Source organism: Lissotriton helveticus, chromosome 6 (genome assembly GCF_964261635.1).
Source record: "Lissotriton helveticus chromosome 6, aLisHel1.1, whole genome shotgun sequence".
In the NCBI taxonomy this organism is placed as follows: domain Eukaryota; kingdom Metazoa; phylum Chordata; class Amphibia; order Caudata; family Salamandridae; genus Lissotriton; species Lissotriton helveticus.
In genome coordinates, this window is record NC_136067.1 from 180,777,133 (window position 1) to 180,800,089 (window position 22,957).

General features: G+C 45.4%; 1 protein-coding gene across 2 annotated transcripts in view; it reads right to left on the minus strand.

The window, feature by feature from the left end:
- The window catches only part of EFHC1 (EF-hand domain containing 1), a 297,382-nt gene that overhangs the window by 106,954 nt on the left and 167,471 nt on the right, over positions 1 to 22,957 (minus strand). For both annotated transcript variants that reach the window (XM_078647587.1, XM_078647586.1), the window contains exon 7: positions 13,658 to 13,798. In XM_078647587.1, the coding sequence (XP_078503713.1) occupies positions 13,658 to 13,798 (141 nt within the window). The remainder of the gene's footprint in view (positions 1 to 13,657; positions 13,799 to 22,957) is intronic.

A 22,957-nucleotide genomic window follows, 5' to 3' on the forward strand; every position in this document is an offset into this window, starting at 1 on the left:
AGAACCAAATTAAAACAGCGGGAAAATTCTGTTTATTTTAGATCACTGAGCTTCATGCAGTACCTTTGGAACGACGGAAGGGCAAGTCAGTGATTTCTTTAAAGAAATCTAAGAGTAATAGGAATTATTATCGTTTCAGCAGACATACGGTTTACACAGAATCCCTTCGGGTAAGATGGTGACAGAAGGTTTCTTCCAGATAAGGTTCCACTTTTAGATATTGAGTTGTGCACTGGGATTTGACATTGTCGGGCTGAGATCACACCACTATAACGCCACGTGTGAGTCTCACACTATCACGTGGGATTATCCCGGTTTAGTCTTTTCAGGTTGTAGCATTTCTGTATAGTTTTCACTCACAGTCTATCACTTTCCTTCACATTTCATCACTCTTGTGCTAATCCTATTCAAATTCATGTACAGCAAAAACGAAGCAATATTAATTTGACTATATTTACTTTGTAGCGTCCCATCACGGCAACTAAAAGAAAAGCAAAGAAGAATTGTATAATCACTCTGTATAATTATTTTTGTACCCCTGAAGAAGGGTTCTACGGAACCCGAAATGCATTGGGTAGCTTTCTTCAATCAAAACACATTTTTGTGAAAAGTATTGTTTATGATTTATAAATGTATATGTTTTCATATTTCACTTTATAATTGTTGTAATGACAATGTAAAAAGTATATTACCAATTGAATGGTTTTGAAACATTGGAAAAAAATTATACTTTATTTTTGATCAAAGTCATTGAGTAGCATGATTACTTTAGGAATCTTATTTATAAACAAGATTTGAAACTGACATACGTTAACAGAAACCTTAGGGACATAAAGGTTGAGCACCTTGCAGGCCTAGTCAACTCTAGGCCTAGTCAGAGCAGTTTTACTTGGGTTATGGGCACAACCCACAGCAAGGTTGCCCCCGGACAGGTTTACTTTTGAAAAAAAAATTCAGATCACATTTTGATACAAAGGAGTGCAGGTTTCACATTTACAGAGCTGTGAGCATTTATTTGGTCCATACTGACTCCCTTGAAGGGCAGATCGACCCAAATAAACAATTAATGCTATTGTATGCACACTCAGCCAAAAGGGTTTGTTTTAGTGTTGTTGGGAGCGGCCCCATGGACAAGGGTTGCTCCCCTTTAAGGGTTGAATATTGTGGCCTTTTCTGCCCCCTTTGGGGCAGATCAGTCATATGTTTTCAGGTCCATCGGTCCCCTAGGGGGGCAGAAGCCACTAGACACCAGGGCTTTTTAAATGTTGGTGTTGGGGAGTGACCCCTCGGGCAAGGGTCGCTCCCCCTTTATGAGGGTGAATTATTTGGCTGTTTCTGCTCCCCGCTTTTAGGCCCACCTACCACCTTTGCTTGGCTGGTGGATAGTGTGTTGACTAGTGCATTATTTGCATATGTGATTGTAATGGTCTTTTTCTCCTTTTTATTCTAGTGCAAAGCTTTTGATTCTTGTTTGCGATTTCGGCAGTGGTTGATCTGCAGTTTTGCGCGGTTGCTTTTCTTTGGTAAGAAAAATATTTTTGCTGTGTTTACTTCAATTGAGTATTAATGTCATGCATTAATGATTTTTTTCTAAGTGGTGTCATAATAGCAGCATATTTAGTTAGTGTTTTGAGCATGAAAATCTTTGCGATGTGTTTTGCGTTGTCTTATGTGTAATTTTCTTTTCTTTTTCTTTTTTAGTGGGATACTGTAGGTCCTTACTGAGTCTGTGCAGAGTAGGTGGCAGTGAGTCTAGCTGCTTCTGGCAAGTGAGTGGTATAGTGTTGGAGTATATAGGTCTTTGTGATAAATCCACATTTTGTTTATTACTTATTTTACAAAGTGTTTGTTGTTATTGACTTGTTTGACAAGTTACCTTTATTAGTAAGGATTATGGCTAGCCGTAGAATTACTGCTCAGCAGGTGGTTGGTATGCTTTTTGAATCTTGCTCTGCGCAGGATTATGAGACTGACAGTGCGTCTGAGGAAGAGGAGGGAGCACAAGATTCTGGCAGTGAGTTTTCTGTCCACAAGGAATCATCGGATGATGAAGCTACTCTCAATGTGGATGAAGCTACTCTCAGTGAGGATGAAGTGCCTGTTTTAGAGGAGGACACTGACATGCCGATGGAGCAGCAAGAGACATCGGGATTTTAGCCTGAGGCTGCAAGGCTTCCAACTGGAAGTGCCGGACTCTGGGTTGATCCAAACATGGTGCAGCCGGTGTTGCCTGCCTTTAGTAGTGATGCAGGGTGTAAAGTGGATTGTGAAATTTTTTGCCTATACAGTTTTTTCAGTTGTTTATGGATGATGTATTTTCGGCTGAGATTGTTGAGCAGACTAATTGGTATGCTGAACAGTTTTTTGAGGGACAACAGTGCGGACTTATGCCCCGCTCTAGAGCTACCCACAAACCTGGAAGAGATGAAGAAGTTTTAGGGTTTGACTTTTTTGATGGGCGCGATAGGGAAGCCGTCCACTGCTTCATATTGGTCTACCAGTCCCTTGATGGTAACGGCCACATTTCCTTCAATTATGAGTTGTGATCGGTATTTACTTTTGCTTCGAATGCTACATTTTGTTGATAATGCTTTGGCGTTGCCACGAGATCACCATGTCTGTGACTGTCTTTTTAAGATTCGACCTGTTCTTGTTCACTTTGTAGATCGATTTTCAGAGATCTATACTCCAGGGAAAGAAATAGCTGTTGATGAGTCTTTGGTCCTGTTCAAGGGCTGTTTGGTTTTTAGGCAGTACATTCCTAGCAAGAGGCCACGTTATGGAATTACGATGTATATGTTGTCTGAGAGTAGGACAGGATATGTCTATAATTTTGGGGTGTACAATGGTAGGGATTGCACTATTGACCTCCCTGGTTGTCCATCCACTTTTGGAGTTTCAGAGAAAACTGTGGGGGATATTGCTAGAGGACTGTTTAACAGAGGCTACCATTTGTACCTTGATAACATCTACACTGCTGTGCAATTGTTTAAGGAATTGCTCAAAGTGGACACTTTTGCTTGTGGCACAATTCGCTCTAACCGTAAAGGTTACCCAAAAGAGCTTGTTTGCAAAAAGCTTCAGAGGGGACAGTGCAGTGCCTTGTGTAGTGAGGAACTGCTAGCTATGAAATTTATAGACAGGAGGGATGTGTCCATGCTGACTACCATTCATGTGAGAGTACTTCACCTGTAACTGTTTGGGGTCAGGTTGCTGAAGTGCGCAAACCTGTGTGCATTGTAGAATACAATAAGCACATGGGTGGTGTAGATAGATTAGATCAAATGTTGGCACCTTACTCTGCTGTTCGTAAGGCTTACATTTGGTATAATAAGTTGGCCATCCATCTCTTCAATTTAGCAACTTTCAATGCTTTTGTTGTGTTCAAGGAGTGTTCTCCTGCGTCAAAGATGACTTTTGTTCAGTTTCAGGAGTCTGTGATAGGCAGCCTTGTTGTTGTGGAACAGGCAAGTGTTCCTAGAGTTGGAGTGGTGGAGGATGTGGCTAGATTGAAAGATCGCAACTTTCCTGGTTTAACTCCTCCCAAGTCCCAAAAAAACAATCCCTGTCAGAGATGTAGAGTCTGCTTGCGAAGAGGTATGCAGAAGGAGAGTCGTATGCACTGTGCCAATTGTCCTTCCAATCCTGGGCTGTGTGTGCCCACATGTTTCAGATTGTATCACACTCAAAAGAGTTTTTGGGAGCAACCGTGAGTCTAATAGTGTACTGCCTGGTCTGTATGGTTTTATATAGTTGTTGTTCAGTTTCACGTTTCGCAATAGAATGATGTCCTTAGTTACTGCTGTTGTTTTTGTAGTTATAGTTTTTTGTCTAGTTGCAATTGGTTTTCTTTATTGTAAAAAATAAATTCATGACGGTGTGCATGGACTGGCGCTTGGCTGGCGGTGTGAGTGGACTGGCGCTTGGTTGGTGGTGTGCGTGGATTGGCGCTTGGCTGGCGGTGTGTGTGGACTGGTGCTTGGCCGACGGCGTGCCTGGACTGGCACTTGGCGGGCGCTGTGTGTGAACTGGTGATGTGCGTGGACTGGCCTTGGGGTGGCAGTGTGCGTGGACTAGGTGCTTGGCTGACGGTGTGCGTGGACTGGTGCTTAGCTGCCAGTGTGTGTTGACTGGCGCTTGGCTAGCAGTGTGCGTGGACTGGCGCCTGTCTGGCGGTGTGCGTGGACTGGCACTTGGCTGGCGGTGTGCGTGGGCTGGCACTTACCTGGCAGTATATGTGGGCTGGCGCTTGGCTGGCGGTGTGTGGACTGGTGCTTGGATAGTGGTGTGCGTGGACTGGTGCTTGGCTGGCAGTGTTCGTGAGCTGGCGCTTGGCTGGCAGTGTGCGTGGGCTGGCGCTTGGCTGGCAGTGTGGGTGGGATGGTGCATGGCTGGCCATGTGTGTTGGCTGGCATTTGGCAGGGAGTGTGTCAGTAGTGACTTGCTGCAGGTCATTACACCCTCTGCTAGTCAAACGCCACTGCAGACACTATGTCAACCACCAGGCGGTGTGATTCCTGTGTCAGTCATGTGGGCGTATGAAAGTGATGGGACCTTGAATGGCGCGGTCTGTTGATTTGAATGTTGTAATGTGCTGGGCCCACGGCTGGCGGTGTGAATGGTCTTGTGTGTCATGTATGAAAGGTGTGTGAATGGCCTGTAAAGATGTTGCATTGCCATGGCTTTACAGCTCACGAGCTGTGAGTCATTGATTCAGGTTTTTAACCTTTTAAATATTAACAGTGCATTTCATTTTTGTGAAATCTCTTGTTAATAGAACTTTACGCTCTGAACCTTCACTCACCCTCGTACCAAATCCAACCAGTATGTGTGAGTCCTTAAGGAATTGTTCATTTTGAACAAATGTTTGTCTTTTCTGTCTCTCTCTGCCAGGGTGTACATTGTCTCCACATTGTCTGTGAATGTGAGTGTTGTAATATGCTGGGGCCGCAGTTGGTGGTGTGAAAGTGTGTGTCAAGTATAAAAGGTGTATGAATGGCCTGCAAAGAGGTTGATGCCTTGCCGTGGCTTTACAGCTCACTAGCTGCGAGTCATTGGTTCTGGTTTTTAACCTTTTAATTATTAACAATGCATTTCCTTTATGTGAAATCTCTTGTTAATAAAATATACATTTTTAACCTTTCACTCACCCTTGTGCCAAATCCAACCAGAGTGTGTGTGTACTTGGGGAACAGGCGGATAGGCAGTCATATTTGTGTCATTTGTCTTTCTGTGCTAAGGTGTACTCTGCCTCTAGGGAAAATTTACCAACTTTAGATATTTCTGTAAAGTAAAAAAAAAATGGGGAGTGCTGGGTGATGTGCCTCTCAGGGATCCCAACATGTTTTTTTACTCACCTCAAAATGTGACTTTAGTCACTAATTTTCCTTGCATTACTCTGTCATAAAAATTTGTTGTCAGAAAAACCACAATTTTCCTACCACCCTGCATTCCCCTTAGGTCTCCTGATAAAAACTGTACCTCAATTGCGTGGGTGGGTCACGTACCCACGACAGGCAAGGGCCCAAAACCTATTGAGGCGACATCAAAATCACCTATCGCAAAACAACCTGCTTTTGCAAGGGGATTCCCATGACTTTTTGGCTCCGGGCTCGGTGGCCATCTAGGAAAACCAGTCAAACCCACACATTTCTGAAAACTAGACACCCGGGGAAGTCCAGCGAGGTATGGCTTGTGGGTCCCCTAACATTTTCCTACCCAGAATCCCCTGCAAACCTCAAATTTAGCAGAAATATTCACTTTTTTCTCAAGTTTCTGTGTGGGAAAGTTCTGGAATCTGCGTGGATCCACAAATTTCCTCCCACCCAGCGTTCACCCAGGTTCCCCGATAAAAACGGTACCTCGCTCACGTGGGTGGGTCAAGTACCCGTGACAGGGAAGGGCCCAAAACCTATTGAGGCAACATCGAAATTACCGATTGCAAAACAACCTGGTTTTACAAGGGGTCCCATTAGTTTTTGGCCCCCACCTCGGCGACCATCTAGGGAAGCCTACCATACCAACACATTTCTGAAAACTAGACAACCGGGGGAGTCCAGCGAGGCATGGCTTGTGTGGGTCTGCTTACATTTTTCTACCCAGAATCCCCTGCAAACCTCAAATTTAGCCGAAAAATTCACTTTTTCTCAAATTTCTGTGTGGGAAGATTCTGGAATCTGTATGGATCCACAAATTTCCTACCACCCTGCATTACCCCTACGTCTCCCAATAAAAATTGTACCTCACATCCATGGGTGGGTCAAGTACCCACGACAGGCAAGGGCCAAAAACCCTATTGAGGCGACATCAAAATTACCTATCGCAAAACAACCTGGTTTTGCAAGGGGGTCCCATGAGTTTTTGGCCCCGGGCTCGCCGCCATTTGGGGAAACCTACCAAACCCACACATTTCTGGAAACTAGTCAACCTGAGGAGTCCAATGAGGTATGGCTTGTGTGGATCTCCCAGCGTTTCCCTACCCAGAATGCTCTGCACACCTCAAACTTAGCAGCAAAAAACACATATTTTTGGGTGGAATCACCGTGCCGGCACAAATGTCCACCCCACAGCGTTCCCCTCAGTCTCCCGAGTGAAAGTACACCTCACTTGAGTGGGTAGAGCAATGGCCTATTGTTGTATTCCGCTTTAGGTGTCCGTATATAGGTTCTCCTGATACATGTCCTTATATAGGCACTATTCGCATTGCCCTTATATAGACATAAGATCCCAGTCCTTATTTAGGCATTAGCCATACTATCCAAATACAGGCATGGTCACCTACATCCGTCCACCCCAACGTCACAACGAGTTCTTAGAAACCAGACCCTCAAGCTGTTGGGATTTTCCCTAGCCCAGGATTATTGATTTCTCCCAGAACTTATTTATTATGCATGAACCGCTATTCCCTAAGGGTTCATTCTTGACATCTTCCTCTGCCCGACTTTACGTCAATGCTAACATTCCAAGGCACCTACCAGGTATAAATATACCTTCCCTTGCCACAGCAAGTACGGCAAGTAAGGAGGAGACCTTGACTTTGGAGGAGCCTAGATCCAGGCCTGACGCACTGACAAGACGCTGTCATCCCTGCTCGCAGAGAATCCAGCTTCCAGAGTTCTGACTCCCTTCGCGGGTTGTTAGAGTTCGAGACCCGGAAAGAGATTCCCACCTCTCTCATTCTCAAGGTATGGAGCTGACAAGAACCTAGAGGGACTCTTGGCATACAAACTTAGCATACAAACGATAGCCTACCATACTATAGCCAATAGCACCTACTTCTTAACTTGTACTACACTTAGGTACACTGGGGTAGAACTAGTTAGAGAAGCATCTTATGAGTACTCGCATTTTTAGCCTATGTTATTTATGTATATGAATATATGTGTCATAGCTAAAAGATAATGCTAGCGCAGTATTATTTCTTTCTACTGCTTACGCTGTACATAATATATCTCTCATACTGTCTTATGATTGTAACAGCTCATATCTCTTACACAAGGAATAAGACTGTTCAATAAATCCTTTTTATTGCAACGCCTGTCTATTCTTTCTGTGTACCTCTGAAGAAACTAAGCATGCACGATTATCTGAGTGAAACTGTTATCTATTGTTTCCACGATTCTGAGAGTGTTACGATTCTAAAGGGAAACAAAGTTGTCATGTTTATGCGGTTGCCAGAAACGACTCCCTTCTTGTGTACAAGGAGTTTCTGGTGGCCTCTGAGTTAGCTGGCACACAAAGTAATTAAGTTTAATATACTCGATAGGGGCATACTGACCTCAGTCCTACGCCAAAGCTATAGTGTATATTATTCCAATGCGCAAAGCCTATTAGGGAAATAGGAACCACACTATACTGTGACCGAGAAGAGCCCTAAACATAGGGATTAAGGGTATAGCACCGAGAATTCTAAGCGCTATATTTTTTTGAAAATACGTTTTAGCCAATTCTGCATTGGACACCCACGCACGTGAGATATCATTTTACTCGGGACACTAAGGAGAACACTGTGGGGTGGGTAGGACACGGTAATTCCACCCAAAAATATGTGTTTTTTGCTGTTAGTTTTGAGGTGTTAAGGGCAATTGGGTAGGGAAACGTTGGGGGTTCCACGCAAGCCATACCTCATTGGACTCCCCAGGGTGTCTAGTTTTCAGAAATGTGTGGGTTTGGTAGGATTCCCTAAATGGTGGTGAACCCGGGGGCCAAAACCCCAGGTCCCAGCCCCCCGCACAAAAACAAAAATTATTTTGAAGTCTCCACAGTACGATTTGGGCCCTTTCCTGTTGCAACCACTATGCCTACCCACACACGTGAGGTACCATTTTTATCGGGAGACCTGGGGGAACGCTGGGTGGTACGAAATTTGTAGATCCACGCAGATTGCAGAACTTTTCCACACAGAAATTTGAGAAAAGTGATTTTTTTCAGCTAAATTTGGGGTTTGCAGAGGATTCTGGGCATATAAAATGTTGGGGGACCCACGCAAGCCATACCTTGATGGATTCCCCTGGGTGTCTAGTTTTCAGAAATGTTTGGGTTTGGTAGGTTTCCCTAGATGGCCGCTGAGCCTGGGGCCAAAAACTCATGGGATCCCCCTTGCAAAAACAAGTTGTTTTGCGATAGGTAATTTTGATGTCGCCTCAATAGGTTTTGGGCCCTTGCCTGTGGCGGGGACTTGAGCAACCCACGCGAGTGAAGTACTGTTTTTCTCAGAAGACCTTGGGGAACACGGGGTGTGTGGAATTTTGTAGATCCACGCAGATTCGGGAACTTTTCACCACAGAAATGTGAGGACAATGTTTTTTGGAATACATTTTTAGGTTTGCAAGGGATTCTGGGTAACAGAACCTGGTAAGAGCCCATCAAGTCACCCCATCCTGGATTCCCCTGGGTGTCTAGTTTTCAAACATGTAAAGGTTTGCTAGGTTTCCCTAGGTACCGGCAGAGCTAGGGTTAAAAAATTACAACTAGGCACTTTGCAAAAAAAGGGTCAGTTTTCACTGTGAAAATGTGGTGTATCAATGTTGAGTTGTGGGCCCTTTCCTGTTGTGGGCACTAGGCCTACCCACACAAGCGAGGTACCATTTTTCTTGGAAGACTTTGGGAAACGCAGGGTGGGTGGAATTTTGTGGATCCATGCAGGTTCTAGAACTTTCCACCACAGAAATGTGAAGAATATGTGTTTTTTATTCTACAAATTGGTAGGTTTGCAAGGGATTCTTGGTAACAGAACCTGGTGAAAGTCAGTCAAGTCACCCCATCCTGGATTCCCCTGGGTGTCTAGTTTCAAAAACGTATAAGTTTGCTAGGTTTCCCTAGTTGAAAATGTGGTGTGTCAATGTTGAGTTGTGGGCCATTTTCTGTTGTGGACACTAGGCCTACCCACACAAGTGAGGTACCATTTTTCTCGGAAGACTTTGGGCACCGCTGGGTGGGTGGAATTTCGTAGCTCCATGCATGTTCCAGAACTCTCCACCACAGAAATGTGAAGAAAATGTGTATTTTTGGACACATTTTTAGATTTGCAAAGATTCTGGGTAACAGAACCTGGTGAGAGCCAGTCAAGTCACCCCATCCTGGATTTCCCTAGATGTCTAGTTTTAAAAAATGTATAGGTTTGCTAGGTTTCTCTAGGTGCCGGCAGACCTAAGGTTCAAAATTTACAGTTGGGCACTTTGCAAAAAAAGGGTCCGTTTTCACTGTGATAATGTGGTGTGCCCACGTTGCATTTTGGGCCGTTTCATGTCGCGGGCACTAGGCTTACCTTCACAAGTGAGGTACCATTTTTCTCTGGAGACTTTGGGAAATGCAGGGTTGGTGGAATTTTGTGGATCCACGCATGTTCCAGAAATGTGAAGAAAATGTGTTTTTTATTTTACAAATTGGTAGGTTTGCAAGGGATTCTTGCTAACAGAACCTGGTGAAAGTCAGTCAAGTCACCCCGTCCTTGATTCCCCTGGGTGTCTAGTTTTCAAAAATGTATAAGTTTGCTAGGTTTCCCTAGTTGCCAACAGAGCTAGGGTTCAAAATTTACAGTTGGGCACTTTGCAAAAAAAGGGTCAGTTTTTACTATGATAACGTGGTGTGCCCACGTTGCGTTTTGGGCCGTTTTATGTCGCGGGCACTAGGCTTACCTTCACAAGTGAGGTAACATTTTTTTCTGGAGACTTTGGGAAACGCAGGGTGGGTGGAATTTTGTGGATCCATGCAGGTTCCAGAACCTTCCACCACAGAAATGTGAAGAAAATGTGTTTTTTACTTTACAAATTTGTAGGTTTGCAAGGGATTCTTGGTAACAGAACCTGGTGAAAGTCAGTCAAGTCACCCCATCCTGGATTCCCCTGGTTGTCTAGTTCAAAATCTACAGCTAGGCACTTTGCAAAAAAAGGATCCGTTTTCACTGTGAAAATGTGGTGTGTCAATGTTGGGTTGTGGGCCGTTCTCTGTTGTGGGCACTAGGCCTACCCACACAAGTGAGGTACCATTTTTCTCTGGAGACTTTGGGAAATGCGTGGTAGGTGGAACTTTGTGGATCTACGCATGTTCCAGAACTTTCCACCACAGAAATGTGAGGAAAATGTGTTTTTATGGACACATTTTTAGGTTTGCAAGGGTTTCTGGGTAACAGAACCTGGTGAAAGCCAGTCAAGCTACCTCATCCTGGATTACCCAGAGTGTCTAGTTTTCAAAAATGTACAGGTTTGCTAGGTTTCCCTAGGTGCCGGCAGAGCTAGGGTTAAAAATCTACAGCTAGACTCTTTGCAATAAAAGGGTCAGTTTTCACTGTGAAAATGTGTTGTGCCTATGTTGCGTTTTGGACTGTTTCCTGTCGCGGGCACTAGGCCTTCCCACACAAGTGAGGTACGATTTGTTTCTCGGGAGACATTTTTGGGAACGCGTGGTTTGTGGAATTCTGTGGACGCATGTAGATTCCAGAACTTTCCACCACAGAAATGTGAAGAAAATGTGTTTTTTGGACAACTTTTTAGGTTTACAAGGAATTCAGGGTAACAGAACCCGGTGAGAGCCAGTCAAGTCACCCCATCCTAGATTCCTCTGGGTGTCTAGTTTTAAAAAATGTGTAGGTTTGCTAGGTTTCCCTAGGTGTCGGCACAGCTAGGGTTAAAAATCTACAGGTAGGCAGTTTGCAAAAAAAGGGTCCGTTTTCACTGTGAAAATGTGGTGTGTCCACGTTGCGTTTTGGGCCGTTTCCTGTCGCGGGCACTAGGTGTACCCACACAAGTGAGGTACCATTTTTATTGGGAGACTTAGGGTAACAGAATTGTACAGCAACTGTTATTACCTATTTACTTTTGATACATTTCTGCCTACCAAATTAAAGGCAATGTGTAAAAAAGAAGTCATATAATTCTCATGCTAGTATGGGTACTCACAATTTCGAAATGTGTAAATTTCTACTGTTTCTAAACTCTATATTTTGTTCCAATTTCAGAAACACATAAGTGTCTTTCATAACGATTTTTCCATGTATATATTTTCCGAAATTAATTGCTATATACCCGGTACATAATGAAAAATCATTGCAAGATACTGCTCAGTTATTGGCTTTGGGTTCGTCGGGTTCTTGGTGAACCTACAAGTCCTATACATCCCCACAACCAGAAAGGTCAAGCGGATGTAACGGTATATTGCTTTCAAACAGCTGTCACAATTATAAAAACTTACAGGTGAAATCGTCGGCACAAATTGCTGTTTTTTTCAACTAATTTTAAATTTTTCCTATGTTTAACTGTTAGTTTCTATAAAGAAACCTGGAAGGATCTACACAAATGACCCCTTGCTGCATTCAGAACTTTGTCTACATTTCTAAAATGTATAGCTGTCCAGGATCCATTATTGCTTTTATACCCATTGCTACCATTAACTGGAAGAAGGTTGAAAGCACAAAACATTGCAAAAATAGGCTATAGCTCAATAAAATGCCAAAACTGTGTAAAAAATGTTGGTTTTCTGACAAAAATCTGTCAGTCCCTAAAAGTTGGGGACATGGTGAATTCAGCCCCACAAACCCTCTGTTGATATCATTTGCAGGGAAAAAAATAGGGGCTTTTATTTACAGCACTTTTGTCCCATAAAAAATAAAATGTAGCTGTACTTTGGCTAATTTCTGGGTCCCCTCCAGGGGAATCCACAAACCCTGAGTACTTTTACAATCCCCATAATGTTGGAAGAAAAGGAAGCAAATTTGGCGTGGATACCTTATGTGGTCAAAACGTTACAGGGGCCTAAGCGCAAACTCCCCCATATAGCCAAAAAAAGGCTTAGCACCGTTTGGGAGACCTAGCAGCAAAGGGGTTAAGCCAGGCAAAAAAAAGGGGGAAACAAAAGAAGGATAAGCAATGTTTTATGATGTCCCTAAAGAACAAAAACTCAAACAGAGTAATCTTAGGCAAACCTTTCTTGCTGCTACCTAGTATAACTAAGTTAGATAATTCAGGAAGAAATAAAAGGACTCATTTCTCTCACCTTCCTTTCATTGACATATACGTTTGTGGTTATGCAGGTGTTTATCAGTGTTTATATGTTTACTTTGATGGAGTCTGTTTATCTTTCAGTGGGTTTTTATCAGTTATTATGGATTTCAACCTAAAACAGGATAGCCTAATCAAGAGGTAGCAGCGGTGGGGCCTACCACCAGAAATGTTTCAACAAATTGAGTCAAGCTCTACATGTTACACACAATTGTCAAGAAATTCACAACAAAATATGGTCTCTGAGAGGGCACTCCTGAAATCTTCCAGTACTCCTCCCCAAGAGTGTTGACTTTCACATGCCATAAAATCATTTTTAGAAAATGGTGGGAAAATGCTATATTTGTCAGCAACATTGCCGTAAATTGTCTACAAATTCCCATAGTTAGTTCATTAATGCAAGATCACACAATGCCTCAATTTTAACCATGACATTTATCAATGGCCTTTTATTTCACTTCCTTTCAACAATAGAAACATCAGACAAATCTCACAAGCTCAGGTTTTACAGCAGAGCTAGGCAGATTACACTGGATTAAGCAAGAGGGCTGTTGCATTGGTTACAAAGACATTACTGGTTATGACTGAGGAAAGCAAAAAAGTGATAGGTGGAATGCTGGAATCAATCCCATCCGCTAGTCTTTATGCTGAGCCACAATAAAGTCTATTTTTTTTTGCCCATTTTCCATCCTTAGATAGAAACATGCAAATCAGCCTTTGTCTTGCTCCAATAGGAACACTCTAGCCCCAATTTGTCAAACCATGCAACCTTAGAGTGTTTTTAGCCTATTTGGGGCATGTGAGTAAGATGCAGTTTAAGACCTAGGGCACAGTAAGCTCAAGATCCACGTCTGGGAATTCCCGGTGCACTCAGGGCTTTGTGCTGAGGAAAACAAAAAAGTGATTGGTAGGCAGCTTGAATCAATCTCAGTTACTGGTAATTATTGTAAATCAGCTGTGGTCCTGCTTCATATAAGCTGTGATCCTACTCTAATGGGTTGAGTGTTTGAACTGCCAAGGCAGAAAACCAAAAATACCTTGGATCAAACAAGAAGAACTGACACTCATTATTTCATGCTAGCAGGACGAATGTTAGGCATAGCATTAGTGATTAATGTTACTTTTACTGGATTTGCAATCTAGTTAGCACATTTAGTACATACCAAGACAGCTGCATATCGTAGCACCTTTCGGTCATTTTCCAGCATTTTTACAACATCCTTCCTAGGAGGCTGTGGCACCAAAGATAGGCAGTTCTGAATAGAGTCTTCAATCAATCCAAAGCCATTATATGGTGGTAATACCTAGACATGAGAAATAAATAGGGACTCTGTTTGGTAGAATTTCTTTCAATTTATAGGTCCACAACACTTTAACAAAATTCAAACTGATGGCACAATCTAGAGTACCTATGCTTCATTAACACTGGTCCAAGGCACAAACTTGCTGAAGTGTTACAGGATGTGGTATTAAATTACTGCTTGTGCCTGTCTCAACTCTTAGGGCCCGATTCCGATATTACTAGGAAAGCCCTCCATATGACTCAGATCCAAAGGGCTTTCGTAGCAAATTGTGCTCCTGGAGTCCGAGTGACCGATTCCGATGCATCCATATAGTGACAGACTCGGTTAGCTCGGACTGCCACTGAACTCCATGGGAGCCTATATACCGAAAGAGTACACAGGCTCCCAAAGCAAAGAAGAGTGGGTGGGGAAAAGCCTGCACCCTGTTGCGGGCACACCATGGTTCATGCCACACTGTGCATGCATGGAAAGGGAGGACCCATGGGCCCGCTTCGGAGGGCTCCGTGTGAAGGGGGGCCTGCTAGGGGCCCCCAAAGACCGAGTCCGGATGCCTTTTCGATCCGGGCAAACCGAATTGTAAAGGCTGTCCGAACTGTTCATCGTGCTTGCCCGCTCGAAAAACCTAGTCCATACAGCTGTACAATTCGGCTCCGTAAGGCTCTATCTCTCCGAATGCCTTTGCGAACAAATTCGGTCAGCGCTAAGGCTTTCAAGGCATCGTACTTGGTCGTTTGGAACTGTGAACGATTCAGTCAGAAACAAGGGCTCCGGATCGGTTTAGGCAATTCAGAATCCGATTCAGACCCCTTCAGAACGAGATCAGATTGGGCCATTGATCTTTGATCTACTTGCTGAACTACTGGGAAACATTATCTGCACTGCAGGCAGGCACAAACAGATTTTGACATCCAAAAAGAAAAAGGTCTCTTTAAGAACTTTGGAGTATCCATGCAAGTGTGTCCAATGACACCATAAGCACCATCCCTATAGGTATGTGTCACCAAATTCCATACTCAATGTCTAAGTGTGGGTGTTGTGAAGGAAAGATAGCAAGGACTAAGAATACCTTAGACACCAAGAAGGTAACTCCTTCCTTTGAAGTGGTTGGCAAATTAAATCCAAAACGTAGTACATTGAGAACAGAGAAGAGACCATGTGCCTAACCACACACTGAACAAACAAGTTGTGCAGAGCTTCCTGGCTGAAGGCTGCATCTTTACATGAAAATCACCCTGAGAATAATGCTTGCAAAAAGTCTGCAGAGCGTCTAACTTGGCTGCCTTATCGTTATGGCTTTGGAAGGTCACAGAAGCCACCTTTGCTTTGGCTGAATAAGTATGAATTGCCCAAGAAGGAGGAGCTTTGCTGAAAACTACAATCATTTTAGATGGCAGGCTAATCAACATTGTTCAATTGTGTGAGGGATGATGTTTTGCAATATCCACACAAAGCTGTGCAGAGGCAAAGAGTCTCTGAAACCACCACACCAAAGTAACAGGCTGGTTGGAAAAATGTTCCACATCCCACATTAAGGAGGCTAATATCTCTGCAGGTGGAAAGTATAGCTTCACTGCTCCTATAAACCCAGACAAAGACTGGGTTGTAAATGGTAAATTTTTGACTATATCTTGGATGTCCTGATGAATAGGCGATATTTGAACCTTTGCATCCTTGCACCCCTATTCATTGTAGGAGGCAATAAATCAAGCTTTTTATTTACCTTCTAGAGAAAAGATCTTTGTAAGAGGCAATAAATCTAGCAGCTGCATTGCGTTTCTCTAAACAGAGTGGGGATATCACTAATTTTATTAAAAAAGGTTTGCGTTCAATACCTGAACCAAAGCTTCGAAATCTCAATATACCTTCTACTCATTTGATGGTGAGGAAGGAGATCGATAAATACCACTGGGACGGATGTTAGAATTGTACATTTCCTGATATGTGCATGCAGACGGTGGGGGACAGAATCCAGATAAACCACTAGAATGTTGTCATTCATAAGCTTTGCTAAACTATCTAAAAATTGGTCTGAAAGGATAGTCTACATTGGTAACAATGTTTCTATACTTAGCAGGCTGATCTGCCCGCTCCATTTTTTTTTCAGAAGAAGGCACCATTGGTGATGTTGCTAAATCTCTTATAATTACAGAAGAGATAATGGGTGTCAAAGGAAATGCAGGATAATGTTAAGGGGGTGTTGATACTTGTTGGGAGCTACAGATCGGGTCACTTGCAGACTGGTTAAGAGTACAAGTAGAATGTAACCTATGTGTGGTGGATAAGCAAACTGGAGATGCGGTTCCGGAGCTGATGGCCCTAAAGAACAAGTTACTTACCTTCGGTAACGCTTTTTCTGGTAGATACTATATCTGCCTGTGGATTCCTCACCTTGTGAATATCCCCCTTGCGTCAGCAACGTTCGGAAATTTTCTTCGTAGCACGCCGACGTGGACGACGTCACAGGAGCACGGCATCGCGCGCGACTCCGTCTGACGTCACCTACCCCTTATCAGACCCACGCCGGCGTGATGACGTCAGTTCCGCCCTTTTTTCCATGCCTTCGAGGCACACGGACGGACCAACGACAGCAAAAATGCATATATACAATGTACACAGTACATACAAACCATCATAGCACACAGTGCATAGCAAAGGTATCAAAACCCAAAATATATACAAACAATAAAACCAGGTATAGCAGAGTGGACAACGGGGAGGCGGGTGGGCATGTGAGGAATCCACAGGCAGATATAGTATCTACCAGAAAAAGCGTTACCGAAGGTAAGTAACTTGTTCTTCTGATAGATACATCTGCCGTGTGGATTCCTCACCTTGTGAATAGAGTCCCACAGCAGTCCCCACTCCCGGAGGAGGGTGACCACTCCGCTATACCAGGAAATCTTGGAGAACAGAGCGCGCGAAGTGGCCGTCCCTCCTCACCTCGGTATCCAAGCAGTAGTGCTTCGCGAAAGTGTGGAGGGAGGCCCAAGTCGCAGCTCTGCAAATGTCCTCAACAGGTACACCTCTAGACAAAGCAGATGTTGCAGACTTTGCTCTAGTTGAATGTGCTCTAATACCCTCAGGAGGGTCCTTACCCGCAAGGGAGTAGCAGATCTTGATGCACAGGATTATCCACCTGGAAAGTGTGCGCTTGTGCACCGCTCTGCCCTTCTTGCAGCCAGCAAAACCAACAAACAGCTGGTCGTCCATCCGGAAGTCTTTAGTCCTGTCCAGATAGAAAGACACCGCCCTCTTAGGGTCCAGGCGATGCAGTCTCTCTTCCTCCTTAGACGGGTGAGGGGGAGGATAGAAGGTAGGAAGGGTAATGGACTGCCCAAGATGGAAAGGAGTCACCACCTTAGGCAGAAAAGCAGCCCTGGTCCTGAGAACCATCCTTTCAGCATGAATGGTCAGGAATGGGGGTTTGGAACTTAGAGCTTGAAGCTCACTTACCCTCCTTGCCGAGGTGATTGCAACGAGGAAGATCGTTTTAAAAGAGAGAAGCCTCAATGGACACTTGTGCAAGGGTTCGAAGGGAGAACCCATTAAGAAGGTCAGCACAAGATTCAAATCCCAATGAGGAACAACAAAAGGAGTAGGAGGGAACATATTTATGAGACCCCTCAAGAATCTTAAAACCACCGGAGATTTAAAGAGAGAGGGCTGATCCGGCAAACAGAGAAACGCCGATAAGGCCGAAAGATACCCCTTGACCGTGGACACAGCCAAACCTTGCTGCGCCAGAGAAAGAGCAAATTGTAAAATATCAGATAAATGAGCCATCAAAGGGTCAACATCCCTCTCCCTGCACCAAGAAACAAATTTAGACCACCTATAGGAATAAATGGACTTAGTGGCGTCGTGCCTGGCAGAAAGAATGACATCCACCACATCGTGAGGGAGAGAAAAAGAACTCAAGTTGCCCCGTTCAATCTCCAGGCATGAAGGTGTAATGTCTGGAGGTGGGGGTGTAGAACCTGCCCCTCCATCTGAGAGAGGAGGTCTGCCCTGTGAGGGAGACGGAGCGGCGGGTGAGAGGAGAGGTGGAGTAGGTCCGTGTACCACACCCTTCTTGGCCAATCCGGGGCGACCAATATGACTTGGGCCCGGTCTTGACGAATCTTCCTCAGAACCCGAGGAATCAAGGGTATGGGAGGAAACGCGTAAAGGAGTTGATTTCCCCAACTCAACTGAAACGCGTCCCCCAAAGCTCCTTGCAACGGATACTGGAGACTGCAGAATGACGGGCAGTGAGCATTCTCGCGAGTGGCGAATAGATCCACCCGAGGAGTCCCCCACATCTGAAAGATGCTGTGAACAACCTCCGGGTGAAGCCTCCACTCGTGATCAGCAGAGAGCTGTCGACTGAGACTGTCTGCACGAACGTTCAGAACCCCGGCCAGATGATTTGCCACCAGACAAATCTGATGGTCCTGAACCCAGGACCAGAGACGCAGAGCCTCTCTGCAGAGACACTGCGACCCTACTCCTCCCTGCTTGTTGATGTACCACATCGCGGTCGTGTTGTCCGTCAGGACTTGAACCGACCGACCGCGAAGGGAAGGGAGGAAGGCCTTGAGCGCCAAACGTATCGCCCGCAATTCCAGAAGGTTGATGTGAAACAACCTTTCTTCTGGAGACCAAAAGCCCTTGACCTCCAGGTCTCCCAGATGAGCACCCCACCCGAGAGTGGATGCATCCGTTATCACTGTGGCCACGGATGGAGGCAGTTGAAAAGGCTTTCCTTGAGACAGATTGACCTCCACGCCCCACCAAGACAGATCCGCTGCAGCTTCTCTGGAGATCCTCACTGACTCCCTGAGATCTCCGTTGTGCTGATACCACTGCCTGCGGAGGCACCACTGGAGTGCCCTCATGTGCCAGCGTGCATGACTGACCAACAGAATGCAAGAAGCCATCAGACCAAGCAGACGAAGGACCTTCAGGACTGGAACAACCGCTCCATTGAAGAATAAAGGAATCATCTCCTGTATGTCGTGAATCCTTTGAGGTGGAGGGAATGCACGACATACAGTAGTGTCCAGTACCGCACCTATGAACAGGTTGCGCTGGGAGGGCACCAGGTGAGACTTGGGTACGTTTATCGAAAAACCCAACCTGTGCAACAACTGAGTTGTCTCTTGCAGATGATGGAGCACCTTCTCCGGCGATTCCGCTTTGATCAGCCAATCGTCCAGATAAGGGAACACAGGTATCCCCGATCTTCTGAGATGCGCAGCCACCACTGCCATCACCTTGGTGAAAACTCGAGGCCCAGTAGTAAGTCCAAACGGAAGGACCGCAAACTGGTAATGCTGCGATCCCACCGTAAAACGGAGATACTTTCTGTGCGACTTCAGAATGGGGATGTGAAAATACGCATCCTGCAAGTCGATCGACACCATCCAGTCTTCTTCCATCAGCGCCAGAAGAACCTGACCAAGGGTGAGCATTTTGAACTTCTCCTGTTTGAGATAGAGGTTCAAAATCCTGAGATCCAGGATTGGCCGAAGCCTGCCATCCTTCTTGGGAATCAAGAAATACCGGGAGTAGCACCCTTGACCCCTCTCCTGCTCTGGAACCACCTCTATTGCACCCTTTCGGAACAGAGCCAGGACTTCTTCCTGCAGGAGAAGCAGGTGATCCTCTGAACAATAACCTTGGCAAGGAGGGTAATTGGGAGGGAACTCCTGAAAAGGAAGTGCATACCCATTCTCTACGAGATTGAGAACCCAAAGATCTGATGTAACCGATTCCCAATCTCGTAGAAAATGAGTAAGCCGACCCCCTACTGGCCCTACATGATCCAGAATGGTGAATCTAGGGCTGCTTTGCTGATGCGGGTGGGGGTTGGGCATTATTGGAGGAAGTGGAGGAAGAGGAGACTTGACGCCCACATCCACGACCCTTCTGTCTACCTCTATAGGACTTATATAGAGGGTTCTGCTGTTGCTGCTGTTGTTGTTGGCCTTGCCTGAAGGGACGAAAAGAGGATCTACCAAAGCCTCTAAACTTTCTCGTTGTCGACCCTCTCATCTGGAGACCCAAAGATCTTGCAGTGGCACGGCTATCTTTAAACCTTTCCAAGGCTACATCCGCCTTTTTACCAAAAAGGCCAGTCCCTTCAAAAGGTAAGTCCAGCAACGTAGACTGCACATCCGCAGAGAAATCAGAGGACTTTAACCACGCAGCCCTCCTGGTCGCAACAGAAGAGCCCATAATTCTGGCAACAGAATCAACAGTGTCCATGCCACTCTGAATGACCATGCGTGCAGCAGCCTGAGTGTCAGATACCACCTCATTAAAGTTCTTTCTATCTTCCTCAGGAAGCTTGGGTGATAACTGCTTCACTGAATCCATCAACGCATGCACATACCTTCCTAAAAGGCAAGTAGCATTAGCTGATTTAAGAGCCGTGCTCCCTGAAGAGAAAGTCTTCTTTGCAGACTGATCCAATTTTTTTGATTCTTTGTCCGCTGGTACTTGAGGGAAAGAGCCAGCAGCCCTGTTAGAACATGCCGCCTGCACCACAAGACTTTCTGGAGAGGGGTGTGAAGAAAGGAACGCAGGGTCATCAGGAGCCACCCTATAGCGCCTTGCAATAGCTCTCGAAACCGCAGGAGCAGACAACGGTCTCTTCCAAATCTCTTTTATTGGATCCGTTAAAGCATCAGTGAACGGCAGTGTAGGTTCAAAAATAGAAGAGGGAGAGTGTAAGACTTCAGTAAGGATGTTGGGTTTGTACTCAACTGTGGGCAGCTTCAAGTTGAGAAGATCAGCAGCCTTCCTAATAACAACGTGATAGGGAGCCACATCCCTAGAAGGAGCATCAGAAGCCGAAGGTAGACCCCACTCAGGAGAGAGCTCCAGACCACTAGCATCACGAAGGTCTTCAAAATCATCATCATGATCAGGAAGCTCACCTTCTTCCACATCTGAATCTTCATCTTCCCTTTGTTCAAGAAGACGCTGAGCCCTTCATCTCGACCACTCTATTCGAATCGAAGTCGGCGGATTCGGTAACGACTCCGACGGAGCCGGATTCGACGTCGAGCGAGGAGTCGGGGCAGCCGAAGGACGAGACTCACGGACAGGTGTGGAACCTCGATCCAAACTACGAGGTCGATCCGGAGTCGGCGAAGCCGCATGCGGAGTCGAAGACCTCGGTGGTGCCGTACCGAGCCAAGGTGTAAGAGGCGCCGGCATAAAAGGCATAAATGGAGCTGGGGCGTACGACTGAGGAATGCCCAAATTGTACGATAATGGACCCATGGGACCAACAGGTGCTCCAGCGGGGTACATCGCCCTGGAATACACTCCAAACATCGCATTGAGAAAATGCTAGGGGTCCTGACAGGACCAGGAAAGGGAGGGTACGAACCTACCGGATGTTCCAACGGAGGTCGTTCCGACACCTGTTCACTCTGACCTTCTGGGTCCACAGGAGTCTCCATCGGAGCCGGAGTCTGAGGAATTACCTCTTCTTCCTCTTCATGTTCCGAAGGATGTAAAGATACCGGATCCGGTTCCGGTTCCGGAGTCGGAGAACCTTCGATTGACAAAGCAGGAGAAGGAGAAACAAAGTCCTTATGGTGTTTGCGAGACTTTTTCTTTGAATCAGAAGATTCCTTCCCTGAATGATGTCTTGAACTGTGCTTCCTTCTCTTGTGCTTTCTCTTCGAGGAGCTCGAAGCGTGACCCGAAGCCGACTTGGATCCAGACCTAGATCTCTCCCTGGACTTCGACTTCGCTCTGGATCTCGACTCCGCTCTGGATCTCGAACCCGCTCTGGATCTCGACGTCGATCGAGACCTATGCTTCGACTTCGAGCGTCTCGACGTTGACCTCGAAGATCTTCCAGTATCTTGTCCTTTTACCTTCGTGAGAAGTAGCTTTGCTTCACGCTCACGAAGCGCTTTTGGGTTCATTTTAAAACAGGAACTACAGTTCTTAACGTCGTGAACCGGACCAAGACACCACAAACAATCCTTATGTGGGTCAGTGATAGACATCATGCGGGCACAAGACCTACATTGTTTAAATCCTGTCTTCCTCGACGACATCCTCTGATGAAGAATTAAGTCGTAAAGGAGAAACAGTGACAATAAAATAACAGCTAGATACTAAGTATCGCAGAAGATCCCGAAAACCGTTAGCGTCGAAGACGCGGAAAAAAGGGAACTGACGTCATCACGCCGGCGTGGGCCTGATAAGGGGTCGGTGACGTCAGACGGAGTCGCGCGCGATGCCGTGCTCCTGTGACGTCGTCCACGTCGGCGTGCTACGAAGAAAATTTCCGAACGTTGCTGACGCAAGGGGGATATTCACAAGGTGAGGAATCCACACGGCAGATGTATCTATCAGAAACAGAAAATCCCATTTCATCTGGAAAAAATATCAAACTTGGCGAGCAATCTGACTCCCTTCCTGGTGTACCGAAAAACTGGTCTGAAGGAAAACCGAACAGTTGTGACCTAATCTCTGAGGTTATTTGCCTGCATACTTTCAAGAGAAGAATGAGAGAGCATCACTGGTACAGCAACAGTTTTAGTTAAAACAGGATTGTCTAAAATTGATTCCTTTGAAATTATGGGAGAAGCTGAGGAATTTCTCAAAGCAAGATCTGCAGTCAACAGTGATGATTTTTATCTAGAAGTCACACTCTCTACCTTGAGTACCAAAGGATTAGACCCAGGTAGCCCTCATACTCATGTATTTGTTCAAGGACCCTGGAAAGAGACATATACAACCTTCCAAAGGGAGGGCATATGACACTGAAAGGTGGTAACTAAGAGATAGACCACAGGGAAGGATTTACAGGCAACTTTATTAAAGAAGTAAGATACTTTCTAATGTAAAGGTTTCCGGACATAACCAGTTCTCTTTAAGGGTGTCAGGACCCAACCAGTTCCCTTCAAGGATTTCCTCAACAGTATCCAACCCATTCACTCTACTGATCTCAGTGTTCAACCAATTTCCTTCACTGGTCCTTGTATAAGTGTCTTTCCAGTCTCCTTCACTGGTCTCAGGGTAAGTGCCCAACCCAATGGTTCCACTGGTCTCAGGATGAATGTTCTACTAACTAGTTTCCCACCAGCTCCATTTACTGATTGCAGGTTCTTTAGCAAGGAGGAATTTTGCTCAGGTCCTTATACAGTC